Genomic DNA, 23715 nt, shown 5'->3' on the forward strand with positions numbered 1-23715 from the left:
TGGGACTACACGTTCCCATCACTAAGCAATGCAGCCCAGTCATACACCTCCTTTACTAGTAAGGGTCGACTGTATTTGCTGTCACCTTTTTTCTGTAGTACCGCCAATTTGACCCTGAACCATTCTCCTTTCTCCAGGGATATTTCCTCCACGTTCTTTCTTCTGTTGTAATGTTCAGTATATATCGTTTGGGCTTTTTCTAGATTGTGCTGCACCACTGCAGGGGACCATTTGCTGGTTACGGTCTTCTCCATCCACGCCAGGTTATCTTTAGTGGAGGGATCTCTACCCCTTAAAATGTGGAAGGGGCTGTACCCCGTGCTCGTCGGGGTGATGCGTCCCATCATCATCATCATCATCATCATCGTCGGGGTGATGTGATTCCCAGTCCTTGCCCATCGTGACGGCCGCCTGGATGGACCCCATGAGTACTCTGTTGAAGCGTTCCACTTGTCCGTTTCCAGCAGCATGGTATATGGAAGTGTGTTTGGGTTTGATGCCGTTCCTCTCCATATATTTGTGCCATTTCTCTGAGGTAAACTGGGGACCATTGTCACTTAAAACTGATTTCGGTATGCCTTCCCTGAGAAAGGTTGAAGTGAGGAATCTAAGTATCGTTTGTGTGTCCATTTCTTCTTGTATGTGCACTTAAGGCCATTCCAAGTATCTATCCACTATGACGCATAGGTATTTTAGGGTACCTTGGTCGTGATATGGATAACTCCTCCCAGGGATTCTATGGGTTGATTAATTTCCCTAAGGCAGGCCTCAGAGGTGTCATCGTTTTGTCAGCTCGCTGGCATTGGTCACACTCTCTCACGTGTCTCTCTGTTTGAATGTCCATCCCTGGCCACCAGTATCCCTGCTTGGCCCTCATCTTGGTTTTCACAATCCCTAGGTGTCCTTCATGTAGAATCTTCAAAAATCGTGGTATCAACATCGTCGGGGGGACGACTTTGTCTCCTCTATACAGGAAGGTGCCTTTGTCGTCCAGGGACAATTCTTCTCGTACTTCGTAAAATTTCTTGAGGGGTGTCCGCAGGTGTCTTTTTTTCTGGCCATCCTCCGACGATGTATTCCTTCACTTCTTGGATGTCCTGGTCTTCTCCATATGCTCCCGTCCACTCTTGGTTGCTAATCACCTTCTCCGGGTCTTCCATCAAGGCCACCATCTCATCACTCTCTTCTGCTCCGTCTAGTGCTCTTTCCACCGCGGCAGCTCTACTAAGGTAATCTGCTAACTTGTTCTTATTTCCCGGGATGTATTCCACGTCGTATCGGTACTCGAGTAATTTCAGTCATCTTGGCTATCCTAGGAGTAGCACTTGCATGTCCGCTGGATGTAAGCACTTTTACAAGGGGGTTGTGGTCAGTCTTCAGTTGGAACCTCGTGCCCCATAGGAACTGGCAGAATTTCCCCATGGCCCATACCACGGGCAGCATCTCTTTCTCTATGACGCTGAATTTCTTTTCTGTGTCTGATAGGGCTCTGGAGGCGAAGCTGAGAGTTTCTGTCATTCCATTTCTCCTTTCTTGCAGAAGGACTGCTCCCAGTCCTTTGTCACTGGCATCTATCGTCAGCACTGATTGTCCTTGAGTGTCATATCCCTGCAGGGGTATGGCTTGGCTGATGTCGTTCTTGATGCCTTTGAATTCCCTCTGCATCTCTTCAGTCCATGTGAACACTGTTTTGTCCCTTATGAGTTGCCTTAGATGATGTGTCTTGGTGGCAAAGTGTTGTACGAATTTGCTGTAATATTCAGCCATCCTTAAGAAGGATATTACTTCTTCCTTGCTGGATGGAGGCGGGGCATCACAAATGGCTTTTACATTTTCCCTTTTTGGTGTAATGCCTTGCTCTCCTATTTCGTGTCCTAGGTAGGTGACTGAGGCCATTCCAAGACGGCACTTCTCCCACTCCGCTGTGAGGCCTTTTTCTTCTAGGACACTTAGCACCTTGTCTAATTTCGTGATCTTTCCGGTCTTTCCCCATCACCAATATGTCGACCTGGAAGTACTGCACCCCCTCCATGTCCTTGAAGAGACAGTGCATTTGTTTTTGGAAGACGGCCGCAGCAAGTCCAAATGGCATCCTGCGGACTGGTAACACCCAAACAGTGTTATGAACAACGTTGGCTTCCTGCTTTCAGGGTAGGGTGTAAGGCTATTTGGCGATATGCTGACGTGAGATCGATGGTGGAGAACCATTTTACTCCTTTGGTCCTAGCCAACATTTCCTCGATGCGGGGTAAGGGAAACTTCTCCACTGCGATGCACTTGTTCAGTTCTCTCATGTCTACACATAGGGGGACTTTTCCGTTGGGTTTCATCGCTACCACTAGGGGCACCAACCACTCCGCACAGTTTATGGGCTCGAATATTTCATTCTCCTCCAATCTCCGTAGCTCCTGTTGTACCGCTTCTCTCACCGCAATGGGGACATTCCGCACCTTGTGAGATACTGGTTTGGAGTTTTCCTTTAGTTCTATCCGGTGTGTGAACTTCTCTAGTTTGCCGACTTTCCCTCCAAACACCTTGGGGAAGTCCCTCTTCATTTTTTTTGTAAGTCCTGCCATTGTTCTGGTGCACTTGTACGTCTCCTCCTGGATTTAGTTGTATGCCTAAGTCTCCTTGATCCATCCAGCCTAGGACCGATGGGCCCTTCTCCGCCACGTACAATTTGTGCTCCCTCCATTGAATTCGAAGTTTAGCGCTCTGTAACCTACCATGGGGATTCGTTCTCCCGTGTATGTGACAGGTCTTATATCTGGAGGTTCCAACCGGGGTTTTGAGTGGGGCTTGAACCTCTCATTCCACACTGCTCTTTGGACGATGGTATATGGTGAGCCAGAATCTACTACGATTCCGATCGGTACTCCTCCGATCAGCATGTCACATTGTGGTTTGCGCGATCTTTGGACGTCTACACCTAGCACTTGATCTTCCACGCACAGTACAGTGTTCTCTTCTTCATGCTCTCTATCCTCTGCTTCTTCTGGGTCTTGTTCCATATATTTCACTGTGTTGCGGCCTGCCTTCCGGCGACACACTTTTTCGTAGTGTCCTGTTATGCCACAGAACATGCACTTCGCTCTGAACGCCGGGCATCTCTTGTTATAGGCCTCGTGGGCCTGACTGCCACATCAATAGCACCGGTTTCTGCCTCCTCTATTCTGCTTTCCTTGCTGCACCGGTTTTCCAGGCCATCTGTTGGGTCCTCTACTGTTTGTCACCGCACCCTTGTTTCTTCCCGTGGGTTCTTCATCGTCTACCTTGTTCACCATGGGCCTCGGGACTGTTTCTCTCTTCGCTGCATACGCGCATCTTTTTGTCAATTCAGCCTTCTTCACTATGGCGATCACTTCCTTTAGCGTGGCATCGCCACTCGCCCACAATTTGTCTTGCACGGTTTTGTTGGTGGTGTGCATGACTATTTGGTCCTTTATGAACTCATCGTGCAACGTGCCGAACTTGCACGTCGTGTTAACTTCTTCAGTGCGGCTACATATTCGTCGATTGACTCTCCTATCTCTTGCTTCCTCTGCTGGAAATTGTACCGGTCTATAGACGTGCACACTGCAGGCCGGTAGTGCTCATTTAGTTCTTCTATCGCGTGCGCGAACACGTCATCATCTGCTGCTTGCCTGGGCTTGCGTACCAGGTTCTGAAACACTCTAATCCCTTCCGGGCCTAAGTTGTGTAAGAGTATTCTTTTCTTTCTCTTGCTTGTGAAATATTCTTCATTCTCGTCCTCTAGGGCTTCTATGTAGTTTAGGATGTACTCTCTCCAGTCTTCCCACTTCATCAGGGGCTCTCCCGGTTTTGGTAGAAATGGGATCGGTGTCGTCATGGATGACGCCTGTGCACACATGTCTTCGCGCATTTTCAGTGCTATCTCCTGGTTCCTCGGGCTGACTGGCGCACTTATTTCCTCGCCCTGCTCTGGTTGGAATTGGGGACTCTCTGCGCCCCTTGCTCCGCTTCTCGCTGACTCTGCCAGGGCCTCTGTCTGATTCGTGTCTTCCTTCCCTGGTTACTTCCTCCATATTTCCCCCCCAGTATTCTTCCTTCTCTTTTCTGCTGGTCTAGTAATCTTTAATTGTATAAAGGAGTCAAAATAGACGACTATCCTACCCTTTAGCTAGTAGTATGAGGTCTATTTATGAAGCGGTTTACCCTGACCTCGATATATTGAACCCATTATTGTTTATTTGTAACTACCACCAGTTTATACGTAAATATATTTGCCAACATTTGTCTTGTTAAACTTCTAGATAGGTTCCGTTCGTGAAGACACCCTGCTTTAATTATAAAAAAAATTCTAGGTTTATATAAATATCGACATATTATCTTAGTGCCACTGTTCCTAGACTAAGATATTGCTATATTTAACCAGATACCGGCTAATTAGATAGCCTTAACTATCGAGGAGCCTCCTTGTTCCTACCTCCTCTTTCATTATGGAGGACCGTAGTTAACTGTGTGCTCGATCTCTATTTCCACCACAGCACAGTGAGGCTGCATTTAAAGAAACAGCGCGTTGAAACTATCTACCTATCATCCGAATCAGGTAATTTTATCTATGTATGAAAATCTACGAACCATCAGTGTATTGAATTCTAGATTAAAACGTTCTGAGAATCAATAGATTATATAACCTGTACTAATTTACCAAATAGGCTAATTAGTCTTTGCTAATCTTACTCCTTTCAGATTATCAATAGATTTACGCCCTTATCGGAGTACAATTTGCTGTTAACCTATCCAATAAAGTCATCGTCTGTAGTCGTACCAAAAGGAGCATCATTTCCCCTAGGTATGTAGTGTTACACCCTCGGCTCCAGCCGCTTAAAAACTTTGTCTTCATGGTGGGATTCCCAAATTGTAACCTTGGGACAATTGACATTTATAGATTGTACTTCCGGATATGAACATTATCATCTCTCTGTTGTAGACGTCTCCACCCTTACCTATAACACTGGTAAATATATTTCTATTTTTTCTAGACTGATGGTGATAGTTTCTTCTTCCCTTATCTGTAAGATTGGCCTATTTCATAGTAGTATAATCTCTATAGATATCTTACCAACTAATTGGATTAGTAGTTTCATAAAAATAGGTAGAACAACTAAGTCAGAGAGTCTTCACACCTATTTAATAATCGTTAATATTGAAGAGCTACCCATAAAAGTGTGTTGCCTATTTACAATTTAAACTCCTAAAATGTATTACTCTTCTTACCACAGCGTAACAAAAAATTCAGGATTATCCTCATCACTAATTGAAGAGTTGCTTATAAAAGTGTGTTGCCTATTTATAATTTAAACATCTAAAATATATTACTCTTCCTACTACAGCGTAACAAAGAATTCAGGATTATCCTCATCACTAATTGAACTTCTCCATATCCTTTTCTTTCTACTTGAGAATTATACGATCTGGCAACCTTTAACGTTTACAGACTTAAGTAAGTAAGCCGTCCTAATATAAACAATCTGATGTATAGCTTTTTGACCAAACCATCAAATCCAATCATAATTAGTCAATTTGTGTTTTGTGCCTTGGTTCATATCAGTCACGTGCCCTTTATATATCCTTTGACATTATGAGTTTCATTTGATACTCAATTTATTAATTTGTGTTAGCCCCAAAAAAAAATTCCAACTGAGTGTCTACATTTATAGTCACTTTCAGTACTCCGAGAAATGAGCACAGAAATTTATGATGTTTCTAATGCATCAGTTAATATAATGAACTTGTCTGTAGATAGGCCTTGGACCAAATTTACAATGTTAATTCTTTGAGGTTTTTTAACAACAAATGTTAGTTACTATATATTTGTATCTGTTATTCAGAATACAGTATCTGCTTCTTTTTTTGTTTATCAATTGTAGTATGTGATGTATGTGTTTGATTTTAATATATATGTTCCTTATCACTTAGATTATTGTGTGGCTTGTCCTGAAGAAGGCGCTGGTCGCCGAAACACGCGTCGAGAGTCATTACTTTTATGCCACGAACATCTTTTTATATACTTGAAATTGTGTTTTTTAATTGTGCTCTTTATATTGTGATTGCCTTACATGCTATGTATTTTCTTATAGTTCTTTGAACTATTTTTATTATATGTCTGCTTTATTGAAATTATTGTTGTGATATTTTATGAATTCCTGATGTATTTGCAAATAAATATCGTATTTTTAACCTCATTTTGAATTTGGTCCCCTGTGCATATAATATCTATTTTGACAAGTAGTTTGTCTGCCTAGGTTGTTGTTTACCTATATGATTTATCCCTGACCTAGGAGTACAGTTAGTTCTTTTCTCAGGGGGTCCTTTTTTTATACACTAGAGTAAGTTATATTACAGACCTTTGAAAGCATGTTTCAAACACCAGTATTAGCTTTTCAGTACTCCAGTAATGTAAAAAGAATAATTATTGACAATAATAATGTAATTTAAAAAAACGGGGTATGCAAAAAAGAGGGAAGTCATTGTTTACATTGTGTGCACTACAATTATCCAATGGGATTGGAATGTTAACTTAAAATAGCCATATTTTATTTTTATTTTGATAGTTTTTTATAGCATGAACATGACGCTTGCGGGTATCAGAGCGCTTTGCAAAAGTATCAGAGCGCTTTACAGATTTACAGAGAGCAGAGCCATAATAACAATAATGGTACAAAAGGGGGTGGTGATGGATTTAACCCAGATCTTTTGACTGGGTGTGAGTGTTTGATTGATTCAGATGCTCCGTCCATCACCACCCCCTTTTGTACCGATAATAACAATAATGGCATATTCGATAGGGTAGTACCCAGAAAAGGAAGGGTATATTTTACAGTGTTCGAAAAGCAGAGGAGATAAACCAATAAAACCAGCAATATCATAGTCCAGAAAACTGCAGGCTCAGGCATGGTCGTGGAAAGGGAGGGTAATGTCAGCACTGAAAAGTCGATAACGCCTGTGAGAAGTGGTCATGATTGAGATTAGGGAAACCGTATCCAAGGATCTAGGGAAGAAATGTGTTCATAAGGATTACCTTGACTTTGTTCTTGAAAGATACAGTGAGGGATTCATTCTGACTCCAGGAGGCAATGTGTTCCAAATTCTCGGGACAAAACTCCAGAGAAAGATTGGTTGTGAGTTTTCTTCTTGTAGGATCTGTGAGGTGACAGAAGAAAGGTGTTGGAGCCACCGGAAAGTTTGAGTTTATGAACGAGATGCGATGTGGAGGGCTTTGTGTCAGGCAGGCAATTTTTAGCTTGATTCTTTGTAAGGGAGGCTTACTCTAGTTTGAGATGATTGGGTGCTAGCCAGTTTTGAGTTTTCTGTCGAGTTGTGTTGGGGGAACTGATGTCTTCTGGGGCGGAGACTTTTAGATATATTAGACTTTTAGATATAGTTGGGTATCATCAGCATACATTTGTTAGTGGATGTTGGATGAACTCAGAATTTCTGTTAGAGGTTCCATGAACAGGTTAAAGAGAGTGGGTGAAAGTGAAGACCCCTGTGGGACCCTGAATGTGACTGGAGTGGTCTGCGATAAAGAGTGATTAACCTTGACTCTTTCAGTCCTGTTTTAGAGATAGGAGGTGAACCAGTTAAGGACTGATCCGGTTATGCCATAAGGTGCTCCAAAGGGTCTAGGATGTTGTCTTGCTTAATCCTATCAAATGCCTACGATAGGTCAAGGAGGATTGAGAGGAAAGACTGGTTCTGATCCAGCATTTGTAGTGCATTGTCCGCTATGTGTGTCATAGCCGAAAGCCGGATTGAAATTGGTCTAGTAGTCAGAATTGATCGATGTGGTTACAGAGTTGGATGTGAGCACATTTTTCTAGAAGCTTAGCTAGGGTAGGAATATTGGAGATAGGTCAGAAGTTGTTTGTCAGTTTGATCCGATTTTTCTTTTCTTTACGATGGGGGAAACTTGACCAGACTTAAGGCAGTCAGGGATAGAGGCTTGAAAATGTGAGGTATTGACAATGTTGGTCGAAAGTGGTAGTGTTGATGGTATGATCTCTTTGAAAAATTTGGGAGGTGAATGGGTCATTGAAGTGGTTTGAGGGTTTCAGCATTGTTAAAATCTAGTGAAAAGAACTTTCCTCAAAGGTTCTGAAAGAGTTCCATGAAGTGTTGTTCCAGGGAAGTGCCCAGGGGGACAAGAAGGAACAGAAGTCTGTGAGGCAGAGAGGATGGTTTGAGATGGGAGAGGACGTTGTTCCAAGCCCGTCTGCAAATCAGTTCTCATATTTTCTGTCTTTTGCAGAAAGTAGGAGGCCAGTTCCTCACAGTTTGATAGCGGACTAGATTCAGCAGGGGACGCATCGGATGCACAGTTTGAATGTACTTTTATGAGTTCAAAAAGTTTTTGGGTTCAGTTACTGGCTTAATCCAGCTGGTTTCTGAAGACATTTGCTTTAGAGATTCTGATGCTTTTGTTGTATCCGTTCCTCAATGATCTCAGGTGCTTGAGGTGTTCAAGGGTTGGAGCTGATCTCCACTGACATTCAGCTAGCCTCAAGTTACGTCTTTCTGTATTAAGGCTACCATTATACCAAGGTTTGGAGTCTTTGCTGGACGATCTTTTTGGTTGTAGTGGAGCGATCGAGTCCAGACAGTCTTCATGGAGCGAGTGTAGTGATTTGTAAGGTCATGGACACCTGACCTCACCAGGAGGCGGTAGGATGAGAGAGGTCAGTTCATTACTGTTGATGTTGTGCATGCTCCTCTTCCAGAGTCTGGGTTTGGTTAGTTGATCTCTATTGGTTATCACAGCTTCTGTGATGAGGAAGGTGATGCAGTGGTGGTCAGTCCAGTCACAGGGGAGGATAGATTCCAATTGAATTGGGCTTCGCAGTGATAAAAATTCTAAGGTCGACCCTTTGTGTGTCGGCTTGTCACAAAATTGGATCTAGTTAAGGTCAGCAAGGAAGGTTTTGAAGCTGTTATCTGCAGGATCATTCAGATCATTCCAGTGTAGATCGAAGTCTCCGGGGAAGATTTGAGTAATCTGTTGACCAGTGTTTGTTACAATGGTTTCCATGATGTGTTCTATGGAACTCAGATTGGCTCCTGGAGGTTGGTAGATCATGTGTAGTTTGCATAGAGGTCTGTCACTGCATGGGATATCGAGGCATAGGTATTTCACAGGTGGATACAACAGGGGATTATGCATGTTTAACAGACAGGTTGATGCTGTGTATGAAAGCGATCCCTCCACCTGGTCAACTGTGTCTATCCAATCTAGTTATGCCGTGGTTAGGAGGGACTAGCACGCAAAGGATAGGAGCAGAGGAGCCAGTAAGCCAGGCTTCAATCAGGATTAGAAGGTCAAGCTCGTCTGAGGATAAGGTCAGCAATATCTCCTGGATGTCTTGAAGCAGATCTGCAATTGATTAGCATGCATTTCAGTTGGGGGTTGTGGTGTGCTGGGGTAGACTGCAAGGGGATAGCTCGCCTGAGGTTGTGCTTGTTGACGGTTCTGTGGTAGAGCCTAGATGCTCTATGGTGGTTCACCGGGATGGAATGCATTATTCACTGAGTATGATGGTGTGAAGGATTATATGACCATGGGGGGTTTTGATATAGTTGTCAGATAGGAGTTTCCTTCTAATAAGTCGCGAGGGCGCATTGGGATAGGATCTAATTCTCCTCCTCTATAGTTGAAGAAATATCCCTAGGCAACTATCGGTCTATATAATATGGAAGACCTAGTTATGCAAGCACATGATATTTATAGACTCCGTGTACAATCATAATCAATGAAAAATCATTTTATTCATACAAAATCATTTAAAATGACCATTATAGGTTCTACGATGTCTCTGTGAGAAACAGAGAAAAAACAATAACATCACAACATGGCCAGCAGAATTGACAAAGGTGAATACATATAACAAACATGTGCATATGTCCTATACATGTATTCATATAAAGCAAATTATATGATCAATAATAAAAACAAACTGATAAGGGTGCTCAAGAAAATACAGTAAACAAAGAAGAAAAATAAAAAACACAATCGAAAAAATCTATAACAAAGTGGCTAATGATTTGATGATGAATTTTCTTAATATCTACGTGCGTTTCGGCATGCAGGGCGCCTTCACCTGGTCAGCCACACTAAATCCGATACCTAAAATGAAAAAATGTACACAGAGTATCAATTCAAAACTAACTTATAATATATATTTTAAAAGCTTCTTTTCTGTGAGCCAAGAAAAAGAGCAACGCAGAGAGGAAATGTAGGTAATGAACGATCAAAAATACAATGAATAGCTAGAACATAAACCTTAAAGTTAAATCATTAGGACTATCTAAAGGACTTTAAATATTGATAAAGTTACCTGGTAGTTAGATATATGGGACACTGAGGGTCAGTCGGTTTATAATCCGGATTATTACCCAAGGTAGCTTTTATGTGGGGAAATCAGCAAGGGCTAAAGGAATAAAATAAAAATATTGATAAAACTAAAAAGTAGATGGTCATGATTGAGGAAGGGCCTATTAAATGTAATTCACCCGGAAGTCTACCTTGAATGATGGCGTATCTAAAAGGGAGGTAGAGCAAAGCGACTTCTTCAGGTAATAAATGCCCTTCGGAATAATGTTATGTGTCATGAGGCAATCTCAGACAATTCCCCAAGAGTCAGGGCTGCATAGATAACTCCGCTGTTTAAGACCGAGAAATATTGCATTCATGTATATGGCACGGCACATTATAGCTTCAGTTCTAAGAGTGTATATCTGAAAAGATCTCACTATCAGCAAACGTTTTGAGTCATAACAAACTTGATATTTAGTTCTCTTACATATGCGCTAAAGCGTAAATACATGCTGAAACTTTTTATGTGGTAAAGACGACGCAGACACTAAAGAGCTTATGTATCTTGTTATATAAGGAGAGTAAAATTGATAGTAAAATTCGGTAAACTGTTAGCATTGTAATGCCGACGGAGTTAAGAAAATTTATATTGATCTCCGCAGGACGAGGGACCGTGTTTAAGCTAACGCCTCTATCCGCCAATATTTGGATGTTGGGGCATGGCAGGGGTTCCTTGTTTTGACATTACTTCTCCCCCTCTATCGCACAGGCGACATGGATGGAATGGTCAGGTTGGAAGGGAGGTGTGTTGGAGATATGAAGGGGTGGATGAAGGGTTGGTCAGGAGTAAGAGTATTAATCATATGGTTTCTATTACACCCTGAAAGTTGGTCATCTCTGTTGTGATGTGAATGAGTCTATGTAAATCTGCTTTGGGGTCTTGCAAGTTGTTTTGTAATCTCATCCAGTCTGGATCCTAGTAAGGTTGGAGGCGGGTTGTCGGGTCTTGAAGCAGTGGGCAGGGGCCAAGAGGATGATGAAGTCGATGGTTTAAGGGTGTTGCTGTATTAGAGGAGACTAGGGGCCTTAGTCATATATTAACTGTTAGCATACTCCATCGCAACAGTGATTGAATATCCTTACTGACAAAGTAATGGTCCAACCTGACTAATTTAGATGCTGTTGGATCTTTAGTGCAACCATGGTGGAGACTACTCAGTAATTCTTGAATGGTGTGTGCAGGGATACAAGTAATGTCCAGGGATTTGCTCTGGTGAATTTGGCTGAAATTCCTTGTTGTTCTGTGAACTGTTTAAATTTCACCAATAAAGAAACTTTGAAAATCACCAGAGCAAATCCCTAGACATTACTTGTATCCCTGTGCACACCATTCAAGAATTGCTTTATGATCTGAAAGACAGCGGCACCATAGGGCGGTTGGTGTCTGGGACTGTAGCGCGGGTTCTTTTATAAAATAGGAAACTGGCATAGAGGTGCAGGAAGGGTAGTTCACCGTCTGGTGTCTTTCTCTTGGAGACTACTCAGTGTTGGCCATGGATACCCCTTTCCGACCGCCTGACAGAGTAAGGGCTGTTAGAGGTTGATCACTGTTTGTCCACCTAATTTAGCTGCGTGGACATACAGGCCAGTGTTCACTGTCCGTCATCCCACTTCAGGATTTTCTTTATGAAACATTAAAAAAAAGTTTGATGGACGGCCGTTACGCTAAAGGAGCTGTGTGCCCAACATATAAAAAACTTTGACTGGAAACGCAGTGACGGCGGTTCCTGCCAATGCTTCTGAACTGACCGTCCGCTCAATGGCCATTTCCAAATTTGACAGGTAGTTAACCGGTCAGGTTGACGGAGTAATTTAATTTGTCGTTTTGATGATGTAAATTCCATTCCACCTCAATATAAGTCACCCTGTTAATTTTTGGAAAGGGCTCAAGAGAAAGAGTGTTTATGGTGAGGTTTCTGTGGCATATAAAAATCGGGACATTCTTGGTGGGTTTCATCAAATCTATTTGTGTCTCAATCTGGGGCTCAGGAGGGGTTTGTAAATTCTGGCAGAACATGAATAATTTGTAAGTAGAAGAGTTGGAATCGTGGTTACTGAAGATACCTGTGGGATGCAATGTTGAAGGGTTATTTCTGAGGTTTTTAAAAGAAAAATGGGAGCACATTTTGATTTTGAACATGTCAGCAAACTGAAGGATGATGCACGGCTGGTGAAGTACAAACTGAGCAAGATACTTCTTAGGGTCACAAAAGAAATTACTGATGTGATTTATAAAGTACGTGCAAAGTGGGCTGACTTAGGGCCAGATGTAGGTAAATTATATTTACCGACCTCTTAAATACCGAGTCATACCGACTCGGTATTACCGAGTAGGAAAATGAGATGTAGGTAAGAATGCCGGTAACAAATACCGACTCGGATCCTGTCGGTAATCGGAAACGGTATTTACCGTCTCGGAATATACCTACACGGTAAAATCCGAGACGGAAAAACCCAAACCGATCCACCGGTGCCACGGCCCATAGGAATGAATGGCAACTCCCGACCCGGAAAATACAGAGTAGGTAAAAACCGACCCGGTATTTACCGTGTCGGAACTATCCGCCGAAGAATTTGAAACTGACAAACATGTGTGCCTGTGAACCAATCAGGTACTTCAACCACACCCAAATTCCAAGCCACAGGGGAACTAACCAATCAGATCCAACCACCACACCCCAGTACCTGGGACAGGCCACGCCCATGCAGGTGCAGAAACAAACAGTCAGGAGAGCAGGAGGACAGAGTGTGGAGCAGCCTTACCTGAGACAAAATACACAGCAAGATGGAGAGCCAGGAGGCACAGAGAGATGCTGCAGAGCGCAAAAGGAAGCAGAAGTTCAGCCAGGAGGAACTGCAGGTGCTGATTTCGGAGGTTGTCAGACATTATGGCAAAATTTTTGGAAAGCAAACTCTGCATGTTGCTGAATCAATCAAACGCAGCACCTGGTTGGACATACAAGGCAAGGTAAATGCCATTGGTGTCACCCACCGTGACCTAGAAGACCTAAAAAAACGGTGGTATGACATCCGCATAATCACCAAAAAAAAGCTTGCTGCCCACCGCAAGGAAAGTGATGCTACAGGCGGAGGAAGAAACAGAGCCCCCAGACTCACCGACATCGAGGAGATGGTCGCATCCACCCTTGAGAAGGAATGTATTCACGGAATTGGAGACGCAGACAGCTCAGCAAGAGGAGCAAAGAAACCAGGTAAGATGCAAGAACATTATCATTTACCCTTTTACCTATTCCCCTCACAGGACAAATCAGCCACAGCAGCCCCGCCCTGTGGCCCGTGCCCACAAACAATGACTTTGCACTCCACCCAAGGCTGTAGTCACGGTGGTGTTAACCGTGACATCACACTCATGGAGTGTTTGTATTAGTGAGCCCAATGTGAGCTAACAATGCTGTGGCGTAGTGAATATTAAACTACTTCCACAAAGTTACATTCATGCCTGTGTCTCTTTACTCACTCAGAAATATTGTTGTGTAACCTCTGCCCGTCTCAGTCTCCCACCTGTAGCTGCTGCTGCCACTGTAGCTTGGGGCTCTGCCACCTCTGGGTCGTCATCAATGTCCTCATGATATGTGAGCTCCACCTCAGTGCCTTGCTTGGTGGCGAGATTATGCAACATTGCACAGGTCGCTATTATTTTGCAGCAGATGATTGGGGTGTACTGCCGTGCACCTCCACTCTTGTGGAGGCAGCGAAACCTGCTCTTTAGGAATCCAAATGTGCGCTCAACTACGTTTCGTGTGGATCTGTGAGCCACGTTGTATCGCCTTTCACTCCTGGTGGATGGGTTGAGGTAGGAAGTGAGCACAAAGGACCGCAGGGCATATGCACTGTCGCCTAGGGGGAGAAAGATAGACATTAATTGCAAGTACATGAGAATCGGTATTTTTGTGCTTACCTACATCTCCAAGGCTAATTTTTACCGTTTCTGATTTACCGAGTCGGAGAATACCAACTCGGTATTTATGTATACGGTATATTCCGACACGGTAATTTTACCGGGTCATTCTTACCGAGTCGGTATGTTTCCGACTCGGATTTTCTAAAATCGGTAATTAATGGCCTCCTACATCTCATTTCCTCGGTAACGGCCGATTTTACCGGTTTTCGGCCGTTACCACCCGGTAAACGCCTACCTACATCTGGCCCTTAGTGTTTAGAATCATCTTTATGGCTTTCACCTATTGTCATGTATAAAAAGAACAGCGTTTCATGATTTAATTGATGTGCCATATCAGTGGACAAACACCCTCTCTTTAAGATTGATAACACCATGGCAATGTTTACTGATGCTAAGTTCTTTACGGAATTGGATTTAAGATGGGCATACCTCCAAGTCGTGCTTTCTAAGGAATTGTATCTTCTTTCAGCTTTCATTATTTCAGATGGGGCTTATTACATTAAAATGATGGCATCTGGATCATCTTAACATGGTCTATTTAAGGAAACAGTGTGCATTTTGGCTTTTCAAATTGATAACTGTTTTGAGAAGAGCACAGTGAATGGTTGTATGATGATTTGGGAGTACAGGGGAAAGAACCAGAAAGGCTAGTGTGCAACTTGCAGATCTGATGGTATTGAACTTAGACAGGGGCTATTGAACGAAATTACAGAGGTCCAAATGACACCCCAAATGCTCTATTTTCTGGTACTGTGGGGGAGCAGATAGGCATATCAGAGGTTAGTGCTAAGCATTCATTACACACACAAAGTCAGTCAGTGAGGCCACACTCAATAAAAACACCTGACACCACTTTTATATAAACACATGCTTTGATTTAAATGCCAAGATCATCAGAATTGGGTAAGTACTTTTCGAGTTATGAATTCTTACAGTTTTCAGAAATGGACACTTACCTCACCTCCTATTTTTTTGTATATGTTTCCCCCCCTCACCCATAGAAGCCCATGTGTTTTCCCGTCTTTACTTACCCATTTAAAAGTATTTCTTTGTGTGTATTGCTATCTCTCTGTAGGAGATATTCCAAGTAGTTCTTAATGTTGTATTTAATAAATACAGAAGTATTTTTCGAACTCTTGTGTGGTTCTTTTTTGTGTGTAAGCTTGCTGACTATTTTGGTAAAGGTACCCGCTTTACACCCTACTGGATAAGCCTTAGCCACACTCCACAGCTACCCCTTGGAAGCATTGGTTATCAGGGACCACTACAACTATCACCAAGGGTGGCCTCGACTGAGTGCAGGGTGCCTCACCAATAGGTGTACACCTTATACTGAGCCAGCCTCCTACAGCATACTCTAAAGATGGTACATTAATGAATGAGTCTTGAGTAACATACTGTTTCTAATTACATATTTCCTTTTCCCTCAGTCCAGGTTGTGATTTTCCTTGAGAATGCCCTGCAGAAAACTCATCATGATACCAGTCGGACAGTGAATCTTGTGCCAGGTGTGGTTCTCCAAGATGCTGCGACTCTCTCTTGGTACTCGGCATGGGCCCAGCCAGGTCTGGGCCCATCTTCTGGTTCTGACCAGGAGAGCTGGCTATGCTGAATTGAAGCCTTGGGCGTTGTGCAGGCCTTTGACTACTGATGCTGCTGGGCCTTCAACGAAAGCCTCTAGGCTGAAAAATAAAACTGAGAAGGAGCGTCGACAAAGAGAAAAGCAGCAAACTATAGAAGCCAAGATAAGCATAGCTGAGAGCAAGGTGAGCATGTCAGAGCTGCAAAGAACACGCATGTTGTTTACTTACTTGCATGATATTTACACAATTAGTGCTGTCAGATTCTAGTTTTACTATAAGATAGGCCATTTTAAAATGTTCTCAGCAGATTGAGAATTCCTCTGTTAATACAGCTTTAAAAGTTTGTAGCAGAAAGTCTATTTATAGGAAAATTATGTGCTGGAGGTCTGGGGACATAACTTGTGAAGCAAGCCATTACTTGTAAAAGAATATTTTAAGCACTGAGAACAAATTGCTGTTTCTGAACTAGCTTTGAGCTCTGATCTACAGGTGGAACAGTAATGATTTTAGGTAAAAGTGTGGCATAAAAAAAGGAGCAACAACAGACATTTGATGAGATAAGGTGATTGAGAATTCTGTAGCCTATACATATTAAGAAGATTCTTCCGATGTTCAGTCTGGACAACTGATTTAGGCTCCTTCGGCATCTAAACAAAACCACTGCCAACGATCTGCTCGATAATATGCCCAGGGTAGAGAAAAATATTCTGCTATCTCTTTCCGCTAGGATAGAGTCATATCTGGGAATAAGCAACAACGCCACAGGTAGGTGTCTGGTTACAAGACTAAGATTAAAACAACTTCTGTTGTCAAATAACAAGTGTTCTTGGTGATGCGGAGATGAACTTATAGGGCCTTACTCTTTGGAAAAGACTAACTCCAAATCCAATTTCCTGTAGCTCCAATGTATGTGTATTGAAGATCACAGAATGACAACTTCATTCCAAGAGGGCCCAGGCTCTTCTGTTAAACACCCCAGTGATTCCCAGCATAACTGCTCTACTTTTCAATTCCACTTTCCAATGCTGAACTCTTAACACTGAAATGCAGACGCTCTCTAGTTCATGACTCTGACACTTTAATATAGTGTAACTGTTAGACATGACCTTCTAAGAGAGAGTTTCCCGAAACATTTAGCTTTTTGCCCTCCTAGGTTTTGCCTACTCTCTGTTCGCGACCTTAAAACTCTGGGCACGTTCCACTGCATTGGGAAAGTACAACCCCCCTCTTATACAGGTTAAGAGGGGGTGTGTATGTGATTGGGTTGGGTATCGTTCCTGTGAGCGCCATGTAAAAAGGTACACTGCATACGTACTCGGACTGGCCTTTAGCAATCTCTGGCCATCCTGAGGGGACCTTTCACTTCCATTCGGAATGGAAGAAGAAAGGCCGGGCAGGTTCATAAGTCTGTGCCCTGCCCCAGTGGACAGGAATACCCATGCGTGTTTCCCTTCCTACAAGGCTGCTCTTCCCAAATATTAACATGAGGAAGTGATCGAAACCATAAACTGTCGAAGAGTCTGGGGAACTATCAGGACCTTTGCTGTGCTGTCTAACAGTGTCGATACCCATTTCTTGTTCCAAAGGAGTGCTCTCATCTCAATATGTGTGGCATATTTAGTGGAAATACCTGCCACTTTCTTCTTTTTGAGTTGGGTTTTTTGTTGTGGAAGTTTCTCTTCCTTTTTTTTGATGTCAGAAGAGCATTGCGAGTCCCTTCTCGGGATCACCTGGACCTGATCCAGCACGGTCGCTCCCCCCACGCTCCCTGATCCCAGCTCCTGTTGACGATCCGGCTTGCTGGTGGTACCATTTCATTTACCCCGCGCTGTTATTTATTTATCTAACTAGACTCGCGCTGTGATTTATTTATTTCATTTACCTCGCGCTGTTATTTATTTATCTAACTAGACTCGCGCTGTGATTTATTTATTTCATTTACCTCGCGCTGTTATTTATTTATCTAACTAGACTCGCGCTGTGATTTATTTATTTCATTTACCTCGCGCTGTTATTTATTTATCTAACTAGACTCGCGCTGTGATTTATTTATTTCATTTACCTCGCGCTGTGATTTATTTATATAATTTGCATCACGCTGGGAACTGGTTTGTGCCCCCGGTGCCGTGGTGCATCTGCTGCCCCAGCCTTACTCTCCCTTTGACCCTCCATCTTGTTTGTGTGTTCCCTGGCCCGCCCCTCCTCCCTGCTACCGCCTCCCAGCTTCTGCCCCTCCCACCCACGAATAGAGTGCTCCCTACCTCCTCTGACGCGCTGTGATCACCTGGACCTGATCCAGCACGGTCGCTCCCCCCACGCTCCCTGATCCCCTTACGCATCTCAACCAGCTCAGACGTCAATCTCGCCAACACTGAACACCTTCACTTCCAGATCCACATCGACCCCAAGACCACACTCAGAGGCACCCTCCTCTACAGGCCACCAGGACCCCGCGCACAATTCAGTGAGGACATCACGGACTTCATCACTCCACACGCGCTCCCCTCCGAGGATTACATCCTTTTGGGAGACCTCAACTTTCACCTTGAAAAGAACAACAACCGCAACACCACCACCCTTTTGGACAACCTCGCCAACCTGGGACTTAAACAACTTGTCACTACCCCCACCCACATCGCAGGTCACACACTCGACCCTATCTTCACCTCCAGCAAATATGTCTCCTTCAGCCACACCACAGCTCTCCTTTGGACTGACCACAGCTGCGTTCACTTTACCTACAACAAGCCCACATCCAACAACCACCCCCAACCGACCCTGCAAAGAAACTGGAACAAAATCACCATCGACCAGATCTCCTCTTCGCTTCTTCTAAACCCCCCAGCCCACTCCTCAAACCCCGACCAAGCAGCCACCAACCTCTCCCAATGGTTATCCAACAGCGCCGACATCCTAGCACCACTGAAAAAACGACAAATCAAACTAGGCAGCAAGAAGGCCTCCTGGTTCAACGATGATCTTAAGAAATCCAAGAAACTCTGTCGCTCTCTTGAGAAGGCCTGGAAAAAAGACCCAACAACCATCACCAAGGACGCCTTCAAAACGCCACCCGCATACACCACCAACTGATCCGGAATGCCAAGAAAGCCGCTTTCAAGGACCGACTAGATAACAACGCCCACAACAGCAAGGAATTATTCAACATAGTCAAGGAATCTACCAACCCCTCAGCCAACTCAAACGACATCACCCCCTCTCAAGCCCTCTGCGACTCACTAGCCTCATTCTTCCACAACAAAATTGCAGACATACACAACAGCTTCGACAACCGACCCGAAGACCCACCCACCCAACCCCCTGCAGGACCCCCACCCCCCTTGAGCATCCTCAATGACTGGAAGCCAATTTCCACTGAGGACACCATCCACCTGATGAACTCTATCCACTCAGGATCCCCCACAGACCTATGCCCTCACCACATCTTTAACAAAGCAGACACCATTATAGCACCGCACCTCCGAGACTTCATCAACTGCTCCCTCAACTTCGCAACCTTCCCGGAAAGCTGGAAACATGCCGAACTCAGCGCCCTCCTGAAAAAACCCACAGCTGACCCCACCGAACTAAAAAACTACCGCCCTATCTCACTCCTTCCATTCCCGGCAAAAGTCATCGAGAAAGCGGTCAACAACCAGCTCGCCGCATTCCTCGAAACCAACAAATCCCTTGACTCCTCACAGTCCGGCTTCCGAGCCAAGCACAGCACTGAAACCGCCCTCATCGCAGCAACAGACGACATCCGAACTCTACTGGACAATGGAGACACAGTCGCCCTCATCCTCCTCGACCTCTCCGCAGCCTTCGACACGGTCTGTCACAGCACCCTATTACAACGCCTCAGAAACGTCGGAATCCAAGGAAAAGCACTGGAATGGATCACCTCGTTCCTCACCGGAAGAACCCAGAGAGTCCGCCTTCCACCATTCAAGTCAGTGGCCACTGAAGTCATCTGCGGCGTACCACAAGGATCTTCACTCAGCCCCACCCTCTTCAACGTATACATGAGCCCCCTCGCGGTCATCGCACGCCAACACAACCTCAACATCATCTCCTACGCCGATGACACTCAATTGATCCTATCTCTCACCAGAGACCCTAACACTGCCAAAACCAACCTGCATGAAGGAATGAAAGAAGTAGCCGACTGGATGAAGCACAGCCGTCTGAAACTGAACTCAGACAAAACAGAAGTCCTCATCCTAGGCACCTCCCCCTCCGCCTGGGACGACTCTTGGTGGCCGAAGGCCCTTGGAAATGCACCCATCCCGACGGACCACGCACGGAACCTGGGCGTCATCCTGGATTCCTCACTCTCGATGAACAGACAAGTCAACGCCGTTTGTTCATCTTGCTTCAACATTCTTCGCATGCTCAAAAAAACATTTCGTTGGATCCCCACTGAAACTAGAAAAACGGTCACGTACGCTCTGGTCACGAGCCGACTGGACTACGGAAACACCCTCTACGCCGGTACCACCGCAAAACTCCATAAAAAACTCCAACGCATCCAGAACGCTTCAGCCAGGCTCATATTAGACATCCCGCGTAAAGAACACATCTCTGGTCACCTGAAAAACCTCCACTGGCTCCCCGTCAATAAGAGGATTACTTTCCGGCTCCTAACCCACGCACACAAAGCACTCTACGAAATCGGACCCGAATGCCTCAACACACGACTGTCCTTCTACACCCCCTCCCGCCAGCTACGATCCTCCAACCAAGCCCTTGCCACTGTACCTCGCATCAACAAAACCACCATGGGAGGTAGATCCTTCTCCTACCTGGCAGCTACAACCTGGAACTCTCTTCCCACTCACCTTCGCCTTACTCAGAACCACCTAGCATTCAGAAAGCAACTCAAAAGGTGGATATTCGACAAGTAATTCCCCTCCCTTCCTCAAGCGCCTTGAGACCCTCTGGGTATGTAGCGCGCTATATAAATTTATTGACTTGACTTGACTTGACTGTTGTCTACGCTAGTTTGTCCCCCTGCCTCCGAGCGTTTGTCGAGTGAGTCCTGAAAGGTACGAGAAGGATGTGTATTAGTATACTGATGCCTATCAGGCTGTTTAAATGAATCACGGGTAAGGTAATTGTAATGTTTTTGAGTGTGCTTCGGTTGTGTAGCCCACTCAAAACCTCAGGTGCTTGTTTGCTGTTATCTTTATCAGAATTACCCTTAAGCTGTGGCTTATTTGGTCTGGCTACCAAAATATCTCGACCTACAGATGTATATGTTTCAGCAATAATTTTAGGTAATTTGTTCTTTTGGTCCGTAACAGAAACCTGCATGAGGCTTTGGCATACTGCCAATGCTGCTGCCTCCCCTTTGATATTGCTTAAAATAATTACGGATACTGTGCTATAATAGCTAATTAATTGTATCCCCAAATCCAGGGCAGGGGCTGCCCCATATTGATATTAAATTTGTTTTTAGCACTTCCGACAAAACAGCAATAGATGGTGTACCATGTGGTATGGTATATATGGCAGCAAAGATTGTGCCATAGGTGGCACAGTCATCTACTGGGGTAACCATACCAAGTGGTAGGCACACTGTGAGAATTCTGTGTCTTGGGGTCCCGTATTAGGAAACACTGCTTCAAGCTGATTTGTTTTTTGTGCTATCCAGAACGGAATTTGGTCCCCCCTGGTGGTAATCATGCCCATAATTGCATTAATAGTTACTGGACTAATTGCAGGCACAGCTAGCTGTGGCTACACAGCGTGAACAGCCATTATTATTTGCATGACAAATTGTGTTAAATGTCTGTATAGCCTAACTATAGTGTCTGTAGTATAGTCTAAGTAGACCTGTGTATAGAGCACAGAGGTTTGCCACTTTTTATGGTGCTAGGTTTGGGTATGGTGTATAGCCGGCTAGGACTAGCCATGTCACTCCCTCATTGCTGAAGGACCCAGTCTTACATTGTTTAGTGTATGTGGAATGGTGCCTTGGAACCAATTCTGATGACCTCATATGTTAATGGTATTTCTAAATCTTCATAAGCCCTATATAGGCCTGGTGATGCAGTTGGATTGTATGTATGGAATGTTTGTGAATTGAGATCGACTTCAGGAAATGAACCCAAGAATAGAATCCCTCTGTTTTATATGCTTGGTGGTCCTCAATCACGAAGGTAACCTCTCCCCTCCAACAGGGAGCCCCTGTTGTAGCAACAGTGTTGTAACAGCATGTCTGCAATTAACCGGAATAATAGCTGCTAGCAACATATCTAATGAATAGACTTTAAAGAAGGAAAACACTATAGTTAGGTGATCTTTTTAAAGGTTCAAGTTTGAATTACCTTCAGACAAAACTAGGTTTCCTAATAGACTGAGGCAGATTAATCCCTAACCACAGACGTATTAGTATAAGGAGTACAAGAGCTTTGGGCACATGCAGAACTACTCGGGAGACACATTAAATAAGTACCTGACCTAGAATTTTAGTGGCGCCATGTTATACGGTTCCTGCGAATTAAGTAGGACAACATACACATCAGAATATGGGGACTCGGTCCACACATATCCTCTGAATATGTTGGCCTGATTGCTAAATAGCTCACAATGCCCCATATGAACCCCTAACCTTAACAGAGTTCCAGATGGTATCTGCAACCTCTAACTTGACCACACTTTATTCCCCAAGGAAATTGTGGAAACTAATCTGCATTTTCTTTGTTTACTTTTGCATGGCTAAGGTAAACACAAGAAAGATACGATTATAGCGTTTCAAAAATTTATTGAAACAATCCATTGTATAAAAAACATGAGCTGCAATTATTAGTAGGATAAAACAAAGCATTGTAACCAGTGTTACTAGAATGGTGAAGAAGGTAAACAGTTCAACCATTATAACATCACGGTGTGATTATAATTATGTTATACTTCTACTCCTATCTACTACTACCTATACAAGCAAGAGCATAGTGGGAGGGCCCTCTGACGGATCCCTTGGGCAGCCTAACCCCATACCTGTGTATGATGTGTCACAAAGCCAGACTGATGTAGAGCAGGCTATCATCCTTTGCAGGATAAAGGTTGGAGTTAGCAGGGCTGCGTCTCTGTCACAGTGCACATCGTTCCAGGATAATCCCAGCAGAATTGTTCCTCTGCCGAAAGTGGCTCTGAGGCAGTTTATATATTGAAAGCACTGTTTCAATCTCACAGATTCAATGAGTTGTTTGGAGCCTTATAGTGCTCTCCAACCACACCATTAAATGCAAGTGTGTCGCATTTGTCGTGCCTAGCCATGGACAGATCATACTAGCAACATGATGCAGCACTCTTCTACACCAGTGTTTTTATGGCCAATCTATAATTTTGCCAAATCTCCTTGTGTCCTTTTCCTGTTGAGGGTTGTGTGTGTGTGGTGGGGGGTGGGGGGCAGGGGGGGCACTTGCACCACATCTCTGCCTCACTTACTTGCTTTCACCTACACATGACTTGTTTCCATGTGTTTTCCTGCTTGCTGCCTGCAACGAAAACGTCCATTTACTGTTTTTCCAGCTCACTGTTCTGTAAGTTCACTTCCTATTTCAAACTTTCTGAAAGGCAAAAACACAGCCCTGTGCATAAAGTCACCATGCCTGCTCTGGTATTAGCGTCAGACACTAATAGACAGTGTGGACCCAGCCCTTGTCCAATCCCCAGCTTCCTGCTCACGCATTTACTTACTGAACAACTCCGTTCACTGCCTTTGGTGCCAAATTGTTGCCATTCTGCGTTTCATCAACAAGATAAAATATCTGCCCCTGGCTGCTGCAGAGGAGCTTCATCTTCGATCGGGGTAA

General features: G+C 44.1%; 1 protein-coding gene across 1 annotated transcript in view; it reads left to right on the forward strand.

The window, feature by feature from the left end:
- VARS2 (valyl-tRNA synthetase 2, mitochondrial) overlaps positions 1–23715 on the forward strand; it is a 228570-nt gene that overhangs the window by 14076 nt on the left and 190779 nt on the right. The window contains exon 2 of the mRNA XM_086920692.1: positions 15746–16081. Coding sequence (XP_086776818.1) covers positions 15839–16081 — 243 coding nt within the window. The 5' untranslated portion in view covers positions 15746–15838. The remainder of the gene's footprint in view (positions 1–15745; positions 16082–23715) is intronic.

The sequence above is a fragment of the Lissotriton vulgaris genome, chromosome 5, assembly GCF_964263255.1.
Source record: "Lissotriton vulgaris chromosome 5, aLisVul1.2, whole genome shotgun sequence".
Classification (NCBI taxonomy): domain Eukaryota; kingdom Metazoa; phylum Chordata; class Amphibia; order Caudata; family Salamandridae; genus Lissotriton; species Lissotriton vulgaris.